The sequence below is a fragment of the Rana temporaria genome, chromosome 1 (genome assembly GCF_905171775.1).
Source record: "Rana temporaria chromosome 1, aRanTem1.1, whole genome shotgun sequence".
NCBI lineage: Eukaryota > Metazoa > Chordata > Amphibia > Anura > Ranidae > Rana > Rana temporaria.
Genome location: NC_053489.1, coordinates 502,756,280 through 502,778,431, shown reverse-complemented (window position 1 = coordinate 502,778,431; position 22,152 = coordinate 502,756,280). Strand labels below are relative to the sequence as shown.

At 44.9% G+C, this 22,152-nt stretch overlaps 1 protein-coding gene across 1 annotated transcript; it reads left to right on the top strand.

Annotated features, from left to right (window-relative positions):
- The first annotated feature begins 16,063 nt into the window (after positions 1–16,063).
- Positions 16,064–16,633, top strand: LOC120918961 (copper transport protein ATOX1-like). The gene has a single exon (XM_040330881.1). It carries the CDS (start codon positions 16,085–16,087, stop codon positions 16,295–16,297), a length of 213 nt encoding a protein of 70 aa, XP_040186815.1. The 5' UTR covers positions 16,064–16,084; the 3' UTR covers positions 16,298–16,633.
- Positions 16,634–22,152: the final 5,519 nt, after the last annotated feature.

The following is a 22,152-nucleotide window of genomic DNA, read 5'->3' as shown; positions in this document are numbered from 1 at the left end:
ATGGAGTCAAGCTCAACTCCCAGTCCTACTGGCAGTTTCTGGAAGACACCTTCTTCAAGCTGTGTTACAGGAAGAAGTCTGCATCCTTCAAGAAAAACATGATTTTCATGCAGGACAATGCTCCATCACACGCGTCCAAGTACTCCACAGCGTGGCTGGCAAGAAAGGGTATAAAAGAAGAAAAACTAATGACATGGCCTCCTTGTTCACCTGATCTGAACCCCATTGAGAACCTGTGGTCCATCATCAAATGTGAGATTTACAAGGAGGGAAAACAGTACACCTCTCTGAACAGTGTCTGGGAGGCTGTGGTTGCTGCTGCACGAAATGTTGATGGTGAACAGATCAAAACACTGACAGAATCCATGGATGGCAGGCTTTTGAGTGTCCATGCAAAGAAAGGTGGCTATATTGGTCACTTATTTGTTTTTGTTTTGTTTTTGAATGTCAGAAATGTATATTTTAGAATGTTCAGATGTTATATTGGTTTCACTGGTAAAAATAATTAATTGAAATGGGTATATATATTTTTTTTGTTAAGTTGCCTAATAATTATGCACAGTAATAGTAGTCACCTGCACACACAGATATCACCCTAAAATAGCTAAAACTAAAAAAAAAAAAACAACTACTTCAAAAAATATTCAGCTTTGATATTAATGAGTTTTTTGGGTTCATTGAGAACATGGTTGTTGTTCAATAATAAAATGAATCCTCAAAAATACAACTTGTCTAATAATTCTGCACTACCTGTATACTTCTATCATAAATACCATATTATGGTTCTGAAATCTGACGGGTGCGCTTTAAATGTTGTCCATTTTTATATCTACATTTTATTGTTAAAATGTTATTAAGCTTTGTGCACATAATTACCCTCCTGACCGAGGCTCATAGCAACGGTCTCTTCCACCTCCTCGACCTCCCCTGCAGCCGCGATTTGACCAGAAATTTGGGGGGAGGGGGTAAGCTCCTCATCAGGCACCTCAACTTGAGCAGGAGCTGGGGTTGGCGAGTGGGAGGGCCCTGGCTGCTCCTCCTCATCCCTCTCCTCCTCTGCCGCATCCTCCTCTGCCGCATCCTCCTCTTCATCCTCCTCCTCTGCGGCCTGTCGCCTTGTGCGCTTGGGGCGCACAGCTGGTAGAGGAGCTCCTATAATAACACAATGTTCATATATGTAAAAATGTTTTCTAATGACGTATGCAAATTCTGTGTACTCTGCTGTATTGTATATGAATACAAATTAATTTATATAGACAGTTAACCAATGGGACAATGTTATATTAAAGGGTCTTGTGGGCACTACAGGGGACTGAGCGTGAGCTGGGCTGCTACCATGGTAAAATGAGCTGTTTTTGTCTCCTTTGTTTTGTTCAGACGATCTCATGTTAAAAAAAGGGCCTGATGGAGTACATGGGATTACTATAACAACCCCACGCCTAACACAGGAATTTAGTGGGAATCTATATATATAAAACTCAACGTGTGTGTGCATGTATGTATGTATGTTCCAGCATCACGTCCAAACGGCTAAAGATATTTACATGAAACTTGGCACACAGGTTACTTATATGTCAGCCACAAACATAGGATAGGTGGTTTAACCCTTACCCACCCCCATTTGCCATGGTCGGGGTTTTTCTTTAAAGTCCCATTCAACTCTATGGGAAATACATGTTACTTCATAACAGCTGTAGATATTTCGATAACACTTGGTCACATGTTACTTATACGTCCACTTAAAGTATAGGATCGTTAATTTATCCCTTAACTACCCCCATTGGTGAGGGTCGGGGTTTTTGTTTAAAGTCCCATGCAAAGCAATGGGAAAAGTATGTTCCCACATAACTTCTGTGTTCCTGTCTGCTGTCCCATGTCTTTTTTCAACAGTACTATGAATACCTTGGCTGGTGGTGATATATGTTACCACAACATGGCGTCTGGGTTAACAACATCTGACCTTACATTAATTACATATGACCATACATAACTGTCACCAAAGGAGCTGCGGTGGCTCAACGCGATTGCCACTGCGCTGACAAGCGATTCACCTCTGCAGCTAGGGGTTCGGATCCCGCTCTCGGCTACATGTGAGTTGAGTTTGGTGGTCTCAGCCGGGGCCCCCGGTGGGTGTGCTATGCGAGGTAAGCCTGCGCTTAGTACGCCCACCCTCCTCCCACAAAAACCACCACAATTACACACGCACTCGATATTGGGTTAACATGCAGGCACTCTGACCACGCGGTCTCTAAAAAGAGAGGCGAAGGACTAACGGGGCTGGTTGAGCGGGCAAATCCTCTCACTCCCTTATAGGGAGTCCCTCTGCCCCGTTGGGCTTCGAAGCGGAGCAGGTAGGACGGTCTGTGTGGGAGGACCCCCTCACACCCGCCATTGCCACCCGGGGCATGGAGAAAGGTGGCAGATTGCCTCTGGGGGAGGCCTGCCTACTCCCAACTCCTGCAGGCCGGCTCCTCTCTCTCGAGTTCACGCACAAAATACACTTTGGAAAAAAAAACATAACTGTCACCAATGACTTACCTGGATGATATTTATCCCGAATACGTCTGACCTGGTCCATGTGGCGCCTCTTCAGGTCAGACCATTTCTTGACAATCGCCAGGCGATTGTGTTGGCCGCCTAAGTCGGTCATTAGGGCGCTGACCACGGCCTTTTTATCAGGCTGCCTGCGCAGCTGATCGTAGCCCTTTTCTAGGAACCTCTGCAAGATGAAGAACAAAGTATATTGTAATACTTTTGTTTAAAGCCTTATGGATATATGACGTAAATGTATGGTATTCAACAATTGGAAGCATTCTCGCCTTATTAATCAATGACAGGGGTAACATGACAGATTTTATATCCTGCCATTTCGGTCGCCACCTTTTTTGCATAAATATAGCAGCCATTATCATTTGCATAATTATGTATATATGATTAAAAACACAGGATACACGTATAGGGGAGATATGCGTTGCTATTCATCTGACCGCTATAATTATTTTTGGACACTTATAATGGGCCTGTACAATAGATTATTTTTTTTCATCCCTATCTTTATATAGGAACAATAATATGTTTGTTTCTTTTGACTTTTTGATGAATTAATTTTGAATAAATAATGGAGTTGATGTTATTTAACAACTACAACTACCAGCTTGCTCTGATACACCATGTAGCTCACCGTCACCAGCTGTACAACAATTATACTTTAACTCCCAGCATGCCTGGACAGTTAATGGCTGTCCGGTAATAACGGGGAGTTGTTTTGCAACAGCTGTAGGCTCCGTTTAGGAAACAGTGCCGTACAAGATGTTTTCTTTTAATGTGGAGGTGAGGGTGGCTATGTAGGGGTATGTGTATATGTTTTGTTTTTTCATTTATATTTAGTGTGGTGTAGTGTTTTTAAGGTACAGTCAGAGGGGCATGGGGTTCACAGTAGTTTCCCGCTGAGGGTTTGAGCTGCAGCGCCAAATTTGCTTCAGCTAGAAGCACACTGTAAGCCACAGCCCATGGGAATGTACCCTGTACATTCACATTGGGGGAGAGGGGGGGGTAATTGCAGCCAGTTGCATGCAGGGAGTTGTAGTTTTGCAACAGCTGGAGGCAGAATTATTTCACATTGGTCACTTTCCTCACTCTCCCATCTTCCTTTTCCCCACTTTCTTTTATTATTTTTCCCCGTGTTCTGTTTTGTTTGTCACTCTTTTTGTTTTGGTGCTTGCACTTTATGTGTGGCGAGTAGGGTGCTGGTCCTCGGGCCGGTCTCTGAAAGTCTTGGGAGTTGGTAGACTCGGCCTTCTGGTTAGGTTCACCGGCTCTCATGGGGTCTTCCTTCGGGGGAGCCTCACCGAGGAGGGTTCTGTTTCGGCAGTCCCTCCGAGGATGTTGGGTCCTTGTGGCTTCGGCTGCTTGGACCAAGATGGGTCCATATGGCTTTGGCTGTATGGACCACAGTAACTCTTTTCCCTGTCAGGAGCCTAACGCCCCGGGGGATCAGAGACGGGTCCTTTTCGGAGGACCACTGACGTATGCACCCGTCGCAGTTTTTTGTGATGTCACTCTTTATGTGTGTGCACATTTTTCCCTGCACCGGGTGGAGTTTTTGGGTTGTGTTTTGCACGCCACAGGCTTTTCAACAGAAAAAAAAACAGCTGGAGGCAGAATGGTTGCAAAACACTACGAGTTTGTTACCTAACTCAGGGTTTCAAGACCAGTCCACCTCCAGCTGTTGCAAAACTACTACTCCCATCAGCCACGGTCTGTCAGTGCATGCTAAGAATTTTACTTTTGCTGCATCTAGGGTGCCACAGTTTAGAGACCCGTGCATAAAGGTCTGAAAAATGTGGGCCTGCAGAACTTACAATACTAGAAGTGCCAGCATTCCCAGGCATGCTGGACGTTGTAGTTCTGCAACATCTAAAGGGCAATATGTATTCGAACGTCCTTTGGCCTTGAGGACCCTGAAGTCAGGACGTTCGCATACGTCCTATGTCCAAAAAAATTTTAAATTCATTATGCTAAATAACAAGGAAAGTGCCTAAATACACATTTACCAACCAGGGTGTCTGCAGCTGTCCAGGCATGCTGGGAGTTGTAGTTTTGTAACAACAGGAAACACATTGTTTGGGAAATACTAATATCTGATCTTATATACTAACTTTTAAACTAGACTAAAATGCAGTTAAAGATAATGAAATAACAGTAGTCAAAATACTTACACTAATCAGCATCTTTTCCTCAGCGAGTGTGTAATTGCTTCCAACCATTCTGATATTGCGATGCGATCATAAAGTAGGAAACTGGCAAGGGTCCAGGAAATGGTCGCGTGTTGGGCGCGTGTTGTTCGCGCGATATTTTTTCCGCTAAAATATCACAAATATTCGATTTCAGAGTGCTCCTACAGCAGTTTTCGAAATATCTGCAATCAATTTCGCATTTGCATTTTGTGAAATTGCGCTAAAATATCTCGAATATTCGATTTCAGAATGAGCCAATCAGAGCGCTCCTACAGCATTTGGGGAAATTCCGCAATAATTATCGCATTCGCAATATTGCGAAATTTCGATAAAATATAACGAATATTCTGAGCCAATCAGAGTGCTCCTACAGCATTTGTCGAAATTGCGCAATAAATATCGCATTCGCATTTTGCGAATTTACCAGGGACAATGAGATGTTTATGCACATCATTATACAGATATCCTGTGAACTTATTGAGTTATACATAGAAATGTATACACAGTCTTATTTCAAGCATTTATTATTGAATATTTAACCTGCACATGTACCGTATTTGCCGGCGTATAAGACGACTGGGCGTATAAGACGACCCCCTAATTTTCCAGGTACAATTTTGGTTTTGGGATATACTCGGCGTATAAGATGACCCCCTTCCTACTAGTCTGTCTGGAAGCTGAGGGGTAGCCAGAACAACCATTGACAGGAACAACCGCTGACAGAAACAGGCTTTTTTCAGCTTTTTTCAAATCTCACTGTGCCATTACATTACATGCCTCACTGTGCCATTACACATGCCCCACTGTGCCATTACACATGCCCCAATGTGCCATTAAACATGCCCCAATGTGCCATTACACATGCCCCAATGTGCCATTACACATGCCTCACTGTGCCATTACACATGCCTCACTGTGCCATTACACATGCCCCACTGTGCCATTACACATGCCCCACTGTGCCATTACACATGCCCCACTGTGCCATTACACATGCCCCATTGTGCCATTGCCGACCTCACTGTCACAATCTCCCTACCTTCTCCTGGTTGTATGGTTTGTCAGGCTGCGGGCGTCCATTATTCAAAAGCCGCGCCTCCTCCTCCATGCTGTTCCGTGATAGGCGGGCTGACTTAGTAGCACCAAAACGCAAAATTTGCATCTGGAAAAACAACTCCAGCTGGTTTAATGACCAGCTGACGTTGCTAAAACAAGAGCGTAGAAGAGCAGAAGCTGCGTGAAAAGGTGCTCCTCAGATAAAAACCACACCATTTACAAGATAATAACAAAGAAATATCACAAAGAAATCTTCACAGCAGAACAAAATCATTTCTCCAACATCATCGCAAATGCCCTTAACCGCCCCCGAGAACTCTTCAAGCTGGTCACTCAGACTATGAATCCAGCTTGTTTAGAGGCCCCCAATTCTGATTCAAAAGAATTTTGCAACGAATTATCGGATTATTTCATTAATAAAATTTAAAAAATCCGTGAAAGTATTCAGCAAAATGGAACCGTCAACAACTCCCCCCCAAATCACAAACCTAATACCCACATAAATCTGCCGCAATCACCAAAATTCACTCTAAAACCCATTTCCATCGATGCCACTAAAAACATCATCGGGACTCTGCGTAATAGCACAGCACCCAATGATATCATCCCCACTAAACTGCTGAAAGAAAGTGCCGATATACTGGCACAGGCTATCACGCAGCTCATGAACCAATCATTCAAGGAGGGCATGGTGCCCACCTTGCTAAAACAAGGTACAATAAAACCAATTCTAAAAAAAAAACTACCCTCGACCCCAAAGACCTGGATGCCCATAACAGCTCTAAATGTCTTCTCCAAGGTAATGGAGAAAGTAGTTGTACAACAGCTGCAACTGCATTTAGACACCCATAAATTACTCGATCCGTTTCAATCAGGCTTCCGTCCGGGTCACGGAACAGAAACGGCGCTGCTTAAAATATGGGATGACGCTCTAGAGGCCGCAGACGAAGGAGAATCTTGTCTACTGATACTGCTGGACCTAAGCGCGGCTTTTGACACTGTAGACCACGGACTACTACTGGCTAGGCTAGCTGAAGTAGCCGGAGTCGCTGAAGGTGTTTTACCCTGGTTCTTCTCTTTCTTGGAAAACCGATCACAAATAGTGAAACTGGGGTCTTTCACTTCTGAAAAACGTACAGTGTCATGCGGGGTCCCTCAGGAATCTCCCTTATCGCCCGTATTGTTAAATATCTATCTTCGCCCTCTCTTTGAAATCATCAGTAACCAGAAGTTACTTTATCACTCTTATGCAGACGACACACAACTGTATTTCCACATCTGCAACAAAAAGGATCATTCTCTTGGACTAGAGAAATGCCTCACTCTAAGACCTCGTACACACGACAGAGTTTCTCGGCAGAATTCACCGAGAAACCCGGTCAAACCCGGATTCTGCCGAGAAACTCTGTCGTCTGTACACTTTTGGCCCGATGGAGCCGCCGAGGAACTCGTCGAGAAAATAGAGAACATGTTCTCTATTTTCTCGTTGTTCTATGGGAGAAGGCGGCCCGCCGAGCTCCTCGGCGGCTTCATCCCTGAACTCGACGAGGAACTCGACGTGTTTGGCACGTCGAGTTCCTCGGCCGTGTGTACGAGGCCTAATAGATAACTGGATGACAAACAGTTATCTCAAACTCAATGGTTCGAAAACAGAACTTCTCCTGTTTCACGCTAACCGGAAAAATCACCCCGCGTCAACATGGACTCCCCCACCCATTCTGGGTAAAACTATCACCCCTAGCACCAAAGTCAAAAGTCTCGGAGTCATTTTCGATACCTACATGACAATGGATGCACAAATAGGGTCAGTAGTCAGCGGATCCCACCATCTGCTGCGCCTACTACGCAGACTCACGCCCTTTATCCCAAAAGAGGACATTGCAGTCGTGGTGGGAACAATCATCAATTCCAGACTCGACTACGCAAATGCCCTCTATCTAGGACTCCCCAAATACCAAATCACTCGTCTGCAAGTCGTTCAAAATATGGCTGCTCGACTAGTGACTGGGAAAAAAACATGGGAATCAATCTCACCCTCGCTGAGATCCCTTCATTGGTTGCCAGTAAAAGACAGAATCACTTTCAAGGCACTCTGCCTAATACATAAGTGTATTCAAGGGAACGCCCCTCAATATCTATGCAAAAAAATAAAAGCCCATAACCCCAATCGCATTCTGCGATCCACCAATCAAAACCTCCTCCAGATACCCAAAGCCAGATACAAGTCCAAAGGAGATCGAAGATTTGCAGTCCAAGGACCCCGCCTGTGGAATGCACTACCAACCACCATCCGACTGGAGTCGGACCACTTGGCCTTCAGGAGAAAGATTAAAACCCATCTCTTCTGAGGTCAAGGGGTTCCTTACTCATGAAATGGATACAGCGCCCAGAGGCGATTCAGTTCACATGTGTTGCGCTTTACAAGTCTCTCTCTCTCTCTCACTAATTTTCCCAGCAGAGCCTCTGTTCAGTGTTCCGCCTATTACGGATGTCCTCTTGTCCGAGACCGAGGATGAGAAGGAATCCGTGATAGGCGGAACAGTGAAAAGGAGGCACTTCTGGGAAAATGAGTGTTCCGCCTAACACGGAACAGCATGGAGGAGGAGGCACGTCTTTTGAATAATGGATACCTGAACACATAGGTACCGGTGTATAAGATGACCCCCGAGTTTTAAAGCTTTTTTTTACATGCCAAAAGTCGTCTTATACGCCGGAAAATACGGTATGTCTCTCTTGATATGCTATGTTGGCCTGTGGGGGGGAGTAATGCCTGTATTGTTATTTTTTTCTACCTAAATTAAAAATCTCAATAAACATATTGAAATAGAAAATTTTAGTGAGAGGAATAATTATAAGTGAGTGAGTGAGTGAGAAACTTATATAGCGCAGCACATGCAAACTGAATCGCCTCAGGGCGCTTGGTATCCACTCCTTAGTGTATTTTTGCCTTCAGAATAGATGGGTTTTGAGTTTATTCCTGAAGGCCTGGTGATTCACCCCCATTCGGATGCTGGTTGGTAGTGCGTTCTAGGTCCTTGGACTGTAAATCTCCGTTCTCCTTTGGACTTATATCTGGCCTTGGGTATTTGGAGCCATAGCTCACCATTAACTCTAAACATATAACCTGTGGCTTTTAAAGCATTGGCAATTGACCGTTTTATGTACTATAGTTTGTTGCCATTTCACAGACATGTGTAATTTTTAATCTTGACAACGTGTATGGTATCTATTTACTCAATGCAAAATAATATTTAATATTTTACAAAAAATGTGTATTATGTTGTGTTTTTGTGCACTAAAAGTGGGGGTGTGGCTGGCCGCGTGACTGCATGGATGCAGAGTGAAAGAGCTCCAATCCAACCGCTCTCCCAGCGACATTCCCAAGCAACATGAGTGACCCTACAATGGCAGAAACTCGATACCATGCTACCTCTGTCTCTTCCCGACATGTCATGAGGGGCACATAAACAGTGTGGTGACCTGGGAGAGGGAACACAGCAGCAGCTCTACAGCACTCCGCTGCTCCCCTACAGAACCAGGCAAATGGTGAGTGCTCACCCCCTGACTCTCCTACCACACGCAGCCCCACAAAAAGCAAAAAAAATCTAGGCAGGAGGGTGAGGATGATACTGAGCTGGTCCCAGGGAGACCTTTCACCTCTCTTCTATTATCAAGGCCTCTGGAAGAGTACCCATCTTCCTCCCAACCTGCTACCATAGCAAACCTCAAAGACATGCTTCTATCCCTTAAGGCTTTTGAGGAGCAAGGGCCACTTTAGCGACTTGGTATCCGGTCGTGGGCCACAATGAGCAGAGTGGGCGGATGGCTGGTATGTGTCCACACTGTAGACTCTGCTCTACCCTAAGGGCCTTCCGATTCACCCAGACAGAAGGGGACAGATCCCCTATTGCTTTTTTAAGCAGATCGGATTGCAGATAGGCGGGTGTAAGCAGACACAAGTCTGTTTACATCTGCCACTCTATAGAGGTAAATAGAGGGTCTGATTGGGTCCACCTGAAAAACAGAAAGGCAGATCCGATCAGACCGATCGTATGAAAGAGGCTTAAGGCTGCTTTCACACTAATGCACAGGGGTTTACCTGCACCTCAAATGACATTGATCTTCACTACTTTCTCAAGATTCCTGAAGCTGGTTGCTGCTGTCCCCCAGGCGGATATGGCTGGTGGCTGCTGTTGGCTGTCCTCCAGGGCTGGTACTGCTTTTGGGTACTGCTGACAGGTGCTGGTACTGCTTTTGGGTACTTCTGACAGGTGCTGATGTTGGGTACTGCCTGCTGGTACTGCTGGCAGGTACCGCTGGCTGGTACTGCTGGTTGGTACTGCTGGTGAGTACTGGTACTGCTGGCTGGTACTGGTACTGCTTGCTGGTACTGCTGTCAGGTACTGGTACTGCTGGTGGATACTGGTACTGGTGACTGATACTGATGGTTGGGGCTGGTACTGCTGGCTGGTACTGTTGGCGGGTACTGCTTGCTGGTCCTTGTACTGCTAGCGGGTACTTCTGGCTAATTCTGGTGGGTACGTTACTGCTGTCTGGTACTGGTACTACTGGTGGGTATTGGTACTGCTGTCTGGTAATGCTGGTGGTACTGGTACTACTGGTGGGTACTAATACTGCTGGTGGGTACTGCTGACTGGTACTGGTGACTGGTACTGGTGGCAAGTACTGGTGGCTAGTACTGGTGGCTGATACTGATACTGCTGGCTGGTACTGGTACTGCTGGCTGGTAATGGCAGGTACTGGCACTGCTGGTTGGTGCTGTTACTGCTGGTAGGTACTGCTGACTGGTACCGCTGGTGGGTATTGATACTGCTGGTGGGTACTTATGACTGGTACTGGTGGCAAGTACTGGTGGCTAGTACTGGTGGCTGATACTGATACTGCTGGCTGGTACTGGTACTGCTGGCTGGTAATGGCAGGTACTAGCACTGCTGGTTGGTGCTGTTACTGCTGGTAGGTACTGCTGACTGGTACTGCTGGTGGGTATTGATACTGCTGGTGGGTACTGATGACTGGTACTGCTGATTGGTACTGCTGGTAGGTACTGGTACTGGTGATTGGTACTGGTGGCTGGTACTGGTGGCTGGTACTGATACTGCTAGCTGGTACTGGCACTGCTGGCTGCTGTCCTAGATCACAGGTTCACTTCCTGTGCATTCTGGTGTGACAGAAGCATACAGCTGCAGTAAAGAGCCTATGCTTCCTGTCATAGGTGGAGTACATTTGGTATCACTTTCCGCCTGTGAAGGAGCCGGCGCTATACAGGAAGCATTGGCTCTGCTTCCTATAGCAGCGGCTCCGTTATTCGTGCTGATGCTCAGAGATGGCGGGCCGGGAACCCGCGATCTGGGCTTGCCGACCCGCCATCTCAGAGCAAGACATGGTGGGCCACATGAGAAGGCGTCGCGGGCCAGCGGTTAGGCACCCCTGCCTTGAGGAATCCCTCCACATGGACATGTCAGCTATGCTTACAAATGTAACCTCTGCAGTCCAAGATCTGTCCCTCCGACAATCTCATACTGAGGATAAGATTGGCGACATCTGTCATGCCCAAAATGATCTTATAGATGCCTATAGCGATCATGAAGAAGAAATAAAAAAGAATCTCAGCTAAATTAGCGGACCTCGAGGACTGCTCGAGACACAATAACATCAAGTTTAGGGGAATACCTGAAACAGTTACACAACCATTATTACATGACTTTCTTCACCAACTTCTGTCTGAGTTTATGCAATCAGCGATGAAAACAGAGCTCCTTATAGACAGGGCACACAATATTCCTAAGCCCTCGTACCTCTCTGATGCAATACTAAGAGATGTTATGGCTAGCATTCACTTTTACACTATCAAAGAAACAAATCCAGTTATTGCAAAAAAAATTAAGGGAATTGCACTCTATGCTGATCTCTCAGCTGTTACCCTTAACAATAGGCATCAATTCTTCACACTTACAAAGGCTTACACAATCACAAGATTGCCTTCAAGTGGGGCCATTCCACCAAGCTGATAATCACACACCAGGGCAAGAAACATGTTGTACACTCGATCGACAGAGAAATCCAGATACTAAAAGAGTGTAATATCCTCCCTCCATACACGCCACTTCCCAGCAAGGTCTCACAGCCTAAAGAGCCTATGGAGTGGTCTTGATTCCAGAAAAGATTGCCCTATAGCGGGTCACTCCACCTTCATCCCTCTAAATGGAGGACCACCTGATTGAGGATCTCTCTTGCTGTCGTCCCTTGTTGCCCCACATGGCAGACTATTTTGGGATACTTTTCGTTTCCTGTTTTTTCCCCCATGCTGCAAAAAGTACATCTTATTACCCATGGAGCTCGGTTTCTACTCAGAGTGATTTTATTTCCTTTTACTTGGATGTTCTGAAGTTATTCTCTTTTTTTGAGCGCACAACATACTTGCCCTGCTTCTATCTCAACGACCATAGTCAATCAACATACCTGTATAATCCAAGACTTCTTAAACATCTTGAAGATCCTCTTGGTAACTCCACTCCTAGACTGGAAATAAAGCTCGCTCACTGATGACTCATATGCATCAAGACTAGCTACTTTCCTTCTCATCATCTGTAAACATGGGTCTTAAAAAAAAAACATTCCCAATAAGCAAAGAGCCTTACAAAAAAAAGGTCCTTTCCCTTCAAGGGGATATCATCTTCACACATGAGACTCACTTTCTCAAGCGCTCTCCACCAAAACTCACACTGAAGCGGTTTTCACAGGTTTTCACAGCAAATGCTGATAATATGAAGGCAGGTGTCCTACTAGTTATCAAGGACTCCCTTAAATCCCAGCTTAAAAAATCTATAATTGATGACAATGGTAGATATATTGTTCTAATATGTGACATTAAAGGGTCACTAAAGGAAAAAAAAATTAGCTGAAATGACTGTTTACAGGGTATAGAGACATAATAGTTAACTGATTCCCTTTAAAAATTATTAAAAACAGATAAAAAACAATCATATAATGTACCTACAGTTTAGTTTCATTTTTGCTGTTGTTTCCTGGTTCTCTGATGTACAGAGACAAAGAGCCACTAGAGGGCAGTGATGCTTTGTAAAACAAAACTGGATTGGTGCTGACACACAGTAATCACACCTCCTTGATTAGTCACCACAGTGAAAAATCTCCCAGTACTGTGGTGATTAGGAAACAGACAACCAGGAAGTGTCCAGAACAGAGAGGAATTACAGCAACATCAAAGCAAAAACGAACAATGAGGACATGAAACCAGGACTGCAGTAAGGCAAAGGAAGCTATTTAGCTAAAAAAAAAAATCCTTTAGTGACCCTTTAAGGATGTGCCCTATACATTGATCAATGTGTACTCTCCCAACGTTAAACAGACCTGTTTTCTCAATAAATCCTTAAGCAAATTGTTAAATGTTGCCAGGGACACTTAATACCAGGAGGTGACTTTAATGCTGTTGCAGATCCCTCCATCGACACTACCAATAATTCCAGAAGACCCTCTACCTGCCTAAACTCACTTTTCCATAAACACGGTCTGTTTGACATTTAAAGATGTCATCCAACAGGCGAGAGGGACTATTCCTTCTTCTCCACATCTCATCGATTCTATTTGAGAATCGATATGTTTGTGGAAGTAAGATGGACACTCCCTATTATTGCCTCTTCATCTATTGGAACTATTACTTGGTCAGACCACGCTCCTATCACTCCACAGCTTACTAAGCCAGGATACCATAACCCATATGGAGACTTAATATATATATCTCCTCTCTAATCCAGACCACATTCAATCAATTGAGAAGGCCATTCAATCCTACTTTGAACTTAATGATACCAATGACATTTCCAAATGTTCACTCTGGACCACCCATAAGGCGTATCTCAGAGGCATATTAATACAACTAGGTGTCTGAGAGAACAAAACATAGATCTCAACAATTTGAACATCTAACTAGTTTTATACACAAAATTTAAGAGGCTAATAAAAAGGACCCCTCCTCTGTCAACTCTACCAAGCTCCTTCACCTTCTAAATGCATTAAGAGACTTACTACTATATAATCATGAAAAAAATTCAAATCTCTTAGAGCTGATGGATATGCCCTGAGCAATAAACCAGGCTCACATTTGGCTTGATATATCAAATGTAGAACAGTAGCTCTTATAATTCCACTTCTAAAAAATCCCAGCAACAACGCAAAGATTTATGACCCCTCCCTTATAGCAGAGGTTTTGAAAAACTTTTATTTCAAAATTGTATAACCTCCAATTTTGACTCCAATACCTTACAACCCACTGAGGACCAGATCAAACAATTTCTTGTCAATCTATCCCTCCCTTTTCTATCCACCAAACAACATCTAACTATATTTTGACCTTTCACACTCAAAGGAATACTTAAAGTCATTAGGGGACTCTCCAGGTTCAAAGCTCCCGGAATTAATGGATTTTCCAATGAATATTACAAACAATTTGAAAGCTCCCTTGATCCACACTTAGTGAATATTTTTGATGAAGAGCTAAATGGTGGACAGTTTCCGAAGGAAATGCTCCAGGCTTTAATTACCACCATCCCTAAACCAGATAAAGATTCATCCCTCTCCAGAAACTTCAGACCAATCTCTCTTTTAAATTCAGACCTAAAAATATATGCAAAAGCACTAGCTCTTTATCCTCGTGGGTAAATGCAGGCATACACCAAATCAAAGATCTATTGGAGAACAACTCCATTCGCCCCTTTCTGGACCTGCAAATTATTTTTAACCTTCCGGCTACCGAATTCTACCAATACATACAAGTTTACCACCTTTTTAAGAAGACTCCCAATCATGGGGGGCATGGCTATCGCTGAGCAGTATGGACGCTTAACCACACAGCTCCAGCACAGAACGGAGAAACGATTGGTGACACCGCACATCTACGACCACAGAATGGACACTAATGATCCCCGTACATTGGGACAGCAGCCCAATATGTCCAGGAAAAGAAAGGAGTACAGACAAGCGAAGAAACTTACTGATTTCTTCACAGTGCCGTCCGGTGGAAGATCCCAAGATGGCGCCCGCAGCTCTCCATCACACAGCACCGCTGCATATACAGATCTCCCAGATGCAGATGGAGATGAAACATCCACACCAGATGACCCTACAACCTCCCCCTCACCCACACAACATCCTCGGCTAGTAACAGCCCTGCTAAGGCGCGGATGTGCCTGGATTCTGGTCCACAACATCATGAGGTAAGCCCTGCTCTGGATGCTATCCTCACACAGCAGGCCCAGACGTCCCCTATAGCGGTGTTTCCTACATCCAACACGTCAGTCCTAGACACCACAATGAAGGAGATGCTTATGTCCCTTCACAACTTGCTCCACAATGAAATATCACTTATGTTTACAAAAATTAAATATGAAATGTCCCTCATGGATCAGAAAGTTGTTCGTATTGAACATCAAATGTCTGCAATGACTGAAAGTTAATGACCTAGTAGACGCTCACGACCACACTCATGATGAACAACACTGGTTTAGAGCCAAAATGGCGAACTTAGAGGATAGGTCCAGGCGGAATAACGTAAAAATAAGAGGCATCCCGGAATCAATCCTACCTCCTGACCTCAATACATATGCCAGGAAGTTAATGACCACACTTCTGCCTGATCTGCCCACGATGGAGACCATTATAGACCATATACATCGCCTCCCCAAACCTCCTCTTCTTCCCACTGAGACTCCTAGAGATGTCTTGATGCGTGTACATTTTTGCCAAGCTAAAGACCTGCTCCTGGCCAAAGCGCAACAGCTTGGGAACCTTCCAGCACCTTACTCGAAAATGCAATTGCAATTCACCTATTCTTTTTCTAAGAGCACAGGAAACGATTAATCAAGATTTTACCATCATCAACTCCTCAACGTATTGGACGAGCACTTGACAGAATCCTACCAACCAATCTGATTGAGGAAATCCATTCATCCAATTGTAAGTAGACCACTTATTACACACCAGCTGCACTCACCTACTAAAGATGCCAAAATCACTATCACTATCACTAAATGTTAAAGGACTGAACCTCCCAGTTAAGCGGAAGTCTATGTGGTGCACCGCACTGGAGTCACATAGTGAGGTTCTGTGCATTCAGAAAACTCACTTTATGATGAGAGCAGAACCAGCTTGTACCAATAAACACTTCACTCAAATTTTCAAAGCCTCTGGACCTTCGAAGAAAAATGGAGTCATGATAGCCATTAAAAACTCTGTCTCCTACATCTCCGCTCTGCATCATGCCGAAAGAGGAGTTTTTTGTGGACATGACCTGTGAAGGTTGCTCAAAAGCTGTGACGCGGGTTCTCTCCCGACTTCCAGATGTGAAGTATGAAATTGACTTGCTGAACAAGAAAGTGCTGATACAATCTGAACAACACTCAGCGGATCAATTGTTGGAGACCCTGAAGAAGACTGGAAAAGAGGCAAAATACCTGGGCTGTAAGGACTGAACTACAGAATGAAAGGAACTAGCATATGAATGAAGCTGTGTGATTGGGATCAGATGGCATTCCATGAAGAATTTTCTCCAACAATCAGAGATGACCCCAACAAGTATACACCACAGGGTCTTACTATGGACCTAACAAAAGTTTGTTAAATAGACATTTCCTGTGTTGCCTACGATCAGCAGTTGTATTCAGACTAGCCAATTCCAAATCCTAATTGGTACCTGAAAATTTGTCTGTTCACTTTTGACCGCACAGGGAGTTCCTAATTAAGATAATTTTATACATGGGAACCAGTTATGTATACATGTCTCCATAACACTAACCTAGATAAAGTCGTGACAAGCAACAGTTATTGTTAAGCTAGTTTAGCATTTATCTGTCCCCCTTACACCAAAGGCAGACTATTTTTGGAAGCTCGCATTTAATTTAAAGGAATTTATTGAAAATGGTGACAAAATGGTGTTAAATGCAGCAGAATAACTCTTTGCCTTTTTAGGTGGCGTACTAGGTCTGTGAGGAAGCCTTTGTATGCTACAACCAATTGTACATGCAACAGGAGTTAGGTGCTGAGGTATAATGGGGAAGAGAGAGGGCCTGTACCAGCTAGGTTTGTATGGAATACTTTTCAACCAGACACCCATCTCCACCCTTAACCACAAAGCAGCGCCTACCTCTGTAAATTAATACGAGCTGGAGCCTGTAAAAGTCCCACACCAGTCCACCTGTAGTCGAGGCAGTGAGACTAGGATTTAAAATATATGCTGCATTTTGCAATACATCATGTCACTGTTTTAAAGCCCCACCTTCCCTACCTTTTGAAAAGCGAGCCTACCCCAAAAAATGGCCTCCTTTTGGGTTTGGAAGGGACAGGTACACTTCAAGTGCCTCAGTTGCCTTGTTTTGATATGTCTCCCAGTTAATAAAATGTACATAATGGATTTAAAGGCCGCTGGTATTTTGAAGTATTAAATAAATTACTAAATGGAGGAAAAAAAAAACTCTGTCTCCTTCACCCTTCATAATAGTTTAGTGGATGAGGACGGAAGATACCTTGCACTTGATTGTACCCTAAACAACGTCAGATATACTATAGTTAACATCTACGCACCCAATTCAAACCAAATCAGATTCCTAAATAAACTGATGAAAAAAATGAATGCTTTCAGCCACGGCCACCTCATTCTTTGTGGAGATTTCAACATCGTACCAGACAGCACCATTGACACTTCCTCCCGTAAAACCAGACCCATGTCTCCTATGGGGTCCTTTATAAGGTAAAATGACGTCTACGATGTTTGGAGGTGTCACCACACCACCGAGAGAGATTACTCTTTATTCTCGCATTGCCACAACTCGTACACACGGATTGACTATTTTTTGGTAGACAAATGGCTTTTACCTAAAATATCAGATTCAACCATATCTACTATAACATGGCCTGACCATGCCCCGGTCACCATAACAACAGATGACACTCCTACCAGGACACGCCCAACGATCTGGAGAGCCAATCCTCAGATCTTGCATTCACCAGAATACTCAGCCTGCATCAAAAAGAACCTCAAAGACTTCTTTGAACTAAATGAGGGGACTGTACCTAACATTGCCACTCTGTGGAATGCTCATAAGGCATTCATAAGAGGGGCCATTATACAGTTGAGTGCTAGAGATAGGAGGAAGAGATCACAGTGTCTAGACACACTCACTTCTCGCATTAAAGTCCTAGAGACACAAAACCAAACATCTCCGAACCCTAGTCTTAAAACGGAATTGAATCACTTCAGACAGGAATTAAGAGCACACCTTCTAGATAAATTTGAAAAAGCCCAAACCCATTTTAAAGCCCTGCACTACTCCACAAGTAACAAAGCTGGGAAAGCCATGGCCAACATATTGAAGGGTCACTATGCCAAATCCAAAATATCACATATATACCATCCTATCACGCAAAATAAATTATTAGAACCACAAGCTATAGCTGATGCGTTCAGCCTCTACTACAGTAAGCTATACAATCTAAAAGATGATCCTCATTGCACACAACCCTCCACACACAACATAGAAGCATTCCTACAAGAAATTGACCTCCCCAAATTGACTCAGGAACAACTCCCCAAACTGAATGCTCCATTCACTACAAAAGAAATTATGAAAATCATAAATGACCTACCTGCTAACAAATCTCCTGGCCCGGGTGGCCTTATAGGCGAATATTACAAACAGTTTGGAGCAGTACTATCACCCTTTTTGACCAGGGTTTGCAATGACGCTGCCTCTTCCTCCTCTCTCCCCCAGGAAATGTTAAATGTGTTAATCATCACATTGCCGAAGCCAGGGAAAGACCCCACGGTTCCACAAAATTCCTGCCCAATTTCACTCCTCAATATAGATACAAAAATGTATGCAAAACTCATAGCCACAAGACTACTGAACTTGATGCCCATATTAATTAATAGAGCTCAATCAGGATTTACGTTAGGGAGACAATCATATGATGCTACACGCAGACTTATCAATTTGATCCATTCGGCTGAGGCATCTCGGACGCCTTCTCTGCTTCTCTCACTGGATGCGGAGAAGGCGTTCGATAGGGTCCACTGGTCCTATCTAAAAGCGACCCTATCCAAATTCGGATTCCAGGGAACTATATTGTCAGCTATACTAGCACTATACTTCGTCCCATCGGCACAAGTATACACTTCAGAAATGCTGTCCAAACCCTTCCAAATTACCAATGGTACCCGGCAAGGTTGCCCACTCTCACCACTTATCTTCAATCCAATGATGGAGCCTCTCACGGAACACATAAGGAAAAACCAAACAATTACTGGATATAAAATAGGAGCCACTGAACATAAAATAAACCTATTTGCTGACGATGTGATAATTATGGTCACTAACCCTTTATCTTCCCTGACTTCGGGACAACAACTGTTGCACAGATTTGGTAATGTATCATATTATAAAGTGAATGAAAACAAATCTTACATACTTGATCTAGGTCTAGATGCAGTAACCTCCAACTTACTCAGAAATAGCTTTCCTTATCCCTGGGCAGACAATGGGATCTCTTACCTGGGAATTACCCTCACTAAATCCACGAGAAGTCTTTTTGCTGCAAACTATGTTGAAGCCAAACGAATGCTTCTAAGAGAAACAACTAAATTGTCCAAACATGAATTCTCCTGGTCTGGGCGTCTGGCAGCATTCAAAATGTTAGTCCTGACAAAATTATTGTACATCTTTAGAACACTTCCAATACCTCTCACCTATTCCTACCTACAGTCACTCCAATCCGTGATCAGCCACTTTGTGTGGAAAGGGTAGAAACCTAGGAGTAATCACGCTAAGCTTATCAAACACAGAAATGCGGAGGCATGGGGTTTGTTGACTTGACAGACTATTACTTAGCTACAATACTATCCCAACTGAAAGATTGGATGTCTAAGACACCTACCGCACTCTGGGGAGAAATAGAAAATAACCTGACACCAGGGAAGAAACTCAATTAGCCAGATTCAGTAAGAGTTAGGTCGGCGTATCAGTAGATACATCACATCACCATTAGTGATGTGAGATAAAAATTAATACATATGAATAATTTGATACACAATAATGAGCACAAAAAATCACCTGTGCAAACAGTAACTAAATAAGCGTGAACCTATTCTTTATACACGTGATAAATGACAAAGAGTCCATATGAATTCAATTAGTCCCAAGAGGTTCAGAAAGATGAGGTAGAAAAAAGTGCAAACACATCCAAACAGGTGCTGAACAGGTCCAAAGGGAATCGTGCCAACCAGCAAGACAGATGAGAATAGCCTCCACCACTTATGTCTTAACTGCTTACCAAAACAAGTTGATCTCGGTAAGGAGATCATATGCGCGTGTGGCCAGCAGCCCTGCTCAAGATTTCCTGGGATCCCTTATCCTCTGTATGTGTTTGCATTCAACCTTTAGTGTTGTCAAGCATGTCTCCTCAGTGCAGATGACCCAGAAAGGAAAATGCTGACATAGTGTAATAACGTCTCAAATGTTTTATTAAAATTAAAAGGATGCACTCACATGTTGGTGGAATAAATAGTGTGTGTTAAAATTGCTGTAGCCGGCCGGCTATTACTATCAGCCCGTCCTTCCAGATAGCAGCGAGGTGAACAATGGTGACGTCAGCACGCCGCTCCTCCCTACGCCGTTTCGTCAAAATACTGACTTTTTCCAGGGATGAGAAGGCACCTCAGGGGCACGGGAGGCGGACCAGCTACTACTGTCAAGCTGACAGCTGAGGAGGAGGTGATCGCCAGCTGCCTGGAGCAGGAGCAGGTGGAGGGCCTGGAGGGTTTTGACTCCAGTGAACAGGACTTAAGGAGAGGTACGTGTGTTTCATCCCCCATCCGGTGTGTAGCATGTGAGGGGGTGCAAGGGAACATGTGACAAGTGTGTGGGTCCACCAACATGTGAGTGCTTTGTGTCATCCATAGATGTGCTGGAGGGAGCTGGGCCATCCTCTGCTGCTGGATGACCCACGCCATCCAGGGAACATCATCTTCCTGAGTCTGACCCCCTGGGAAGCCACGTAACATCTGGTCTTGAGGTCGTTGAGGAGGAGCAGGTGGACATCCATCAGGAGGAATGTGTTTACCTTGAAGAGGATTCCATCTTTTCCGGTCCCTCTGAGATGGTGGAACCCCTGACGTCCTCTACGCCCATCAGGGGAACCCCCTCAAGGGCTACCCCATCCAGGGGAACCCCCTCAAGGGCTATCCCATCCAGGGGAACCCCCTCAAGGGCTACCCCGTCCATATGGACACAACCAGCTACTTCTCCTAGGAAGGCTCTGTGCAAGACTAGGGGTGTAGCCGGATCCCTCCAAGAAGGGCTTGAGAGGGAACAGGTCCACCAGATGCACCACATGGCAGATATTGCCTGTGACCTGCACGGAGTGGCTGACAGCCTGGCCTCCTTTGTTGGGTCCTCGGCCAAGACCCAGGCTGAGTGCACAGTGGCTGTGCAGGGCACCGCAGCCGCTGTGCAGCAGTGCCTCACCCAACAGGCTGCACATACCCTGGCCATCTCGGACTGCCTGCAGGAGGTGAATGCCAACTGCCTCTGCAACCAATCCCAGACCCTCGATGCGATGCATCGCCACATGGTAGCAGGGGGTCCCTCAACATCTGTGGACCAGGGATCTGGGGACGTGCAGGCCACCCGGGACCAGCACACCGCGGCTATTGGGGAGCTGCAGGCCAAAGCAACAGGGATCCTGGCAGAGGTTAGGAGCCTGGAGGAGATTGTGCAGGCCAACACTGCCGCCATCCAGATGGAGGGTCGCCAGAACAGGCGCCCACAGTGCCAGACCAACGCCAGGCAGATTCAGATGCAGGCAGAGACCAATAGCATGCTGACACGCATTGCCGTTGCCTTGGAGGGGATGTAGGCAACATCTGCCATCAGCTCCAGGAGCGACAGCCCAGGGGATGAACCTCCTTGTGATGCCCCACCCCCCCACCCGAGTTGTTACCACGAAAACTGAGGAGCAGAACCCTTGTCATGAGGCCTGGACCACGAGAGGGCAAATGACTGTCTTCTGGACGATTGTAGCTCAGAGTATGAGCTTTATTTTTGTTTTGTGTGACGTGCACAGACGCATGTGCCGTCCTCCTGTAAGGGCATGCCATGTTGGACAATGGCATGTTCCCTATTTATTTATTTTTAGTCACAGCACCATTGCACACGATCAGGAGTGCAGAAGTGGTGACTGGACACCAGTTTGCAGGGGCAGGGTTTGCCCGGTGATGCTACAGTGTGACTGGTGTGTATGTGTGTGTGACATTCCTGCCAGCAAGGCATGTCAC

Excerpts from the sequence above, each read along its gene's own strand:
- LOC120918961 (XM_040330881.1), top strand. The coding sequence starts at position 16,085 with ATGCCGAAAGAGGAGTTTTTTGTGGACATGACCTGTGAAGGTTGCTCA.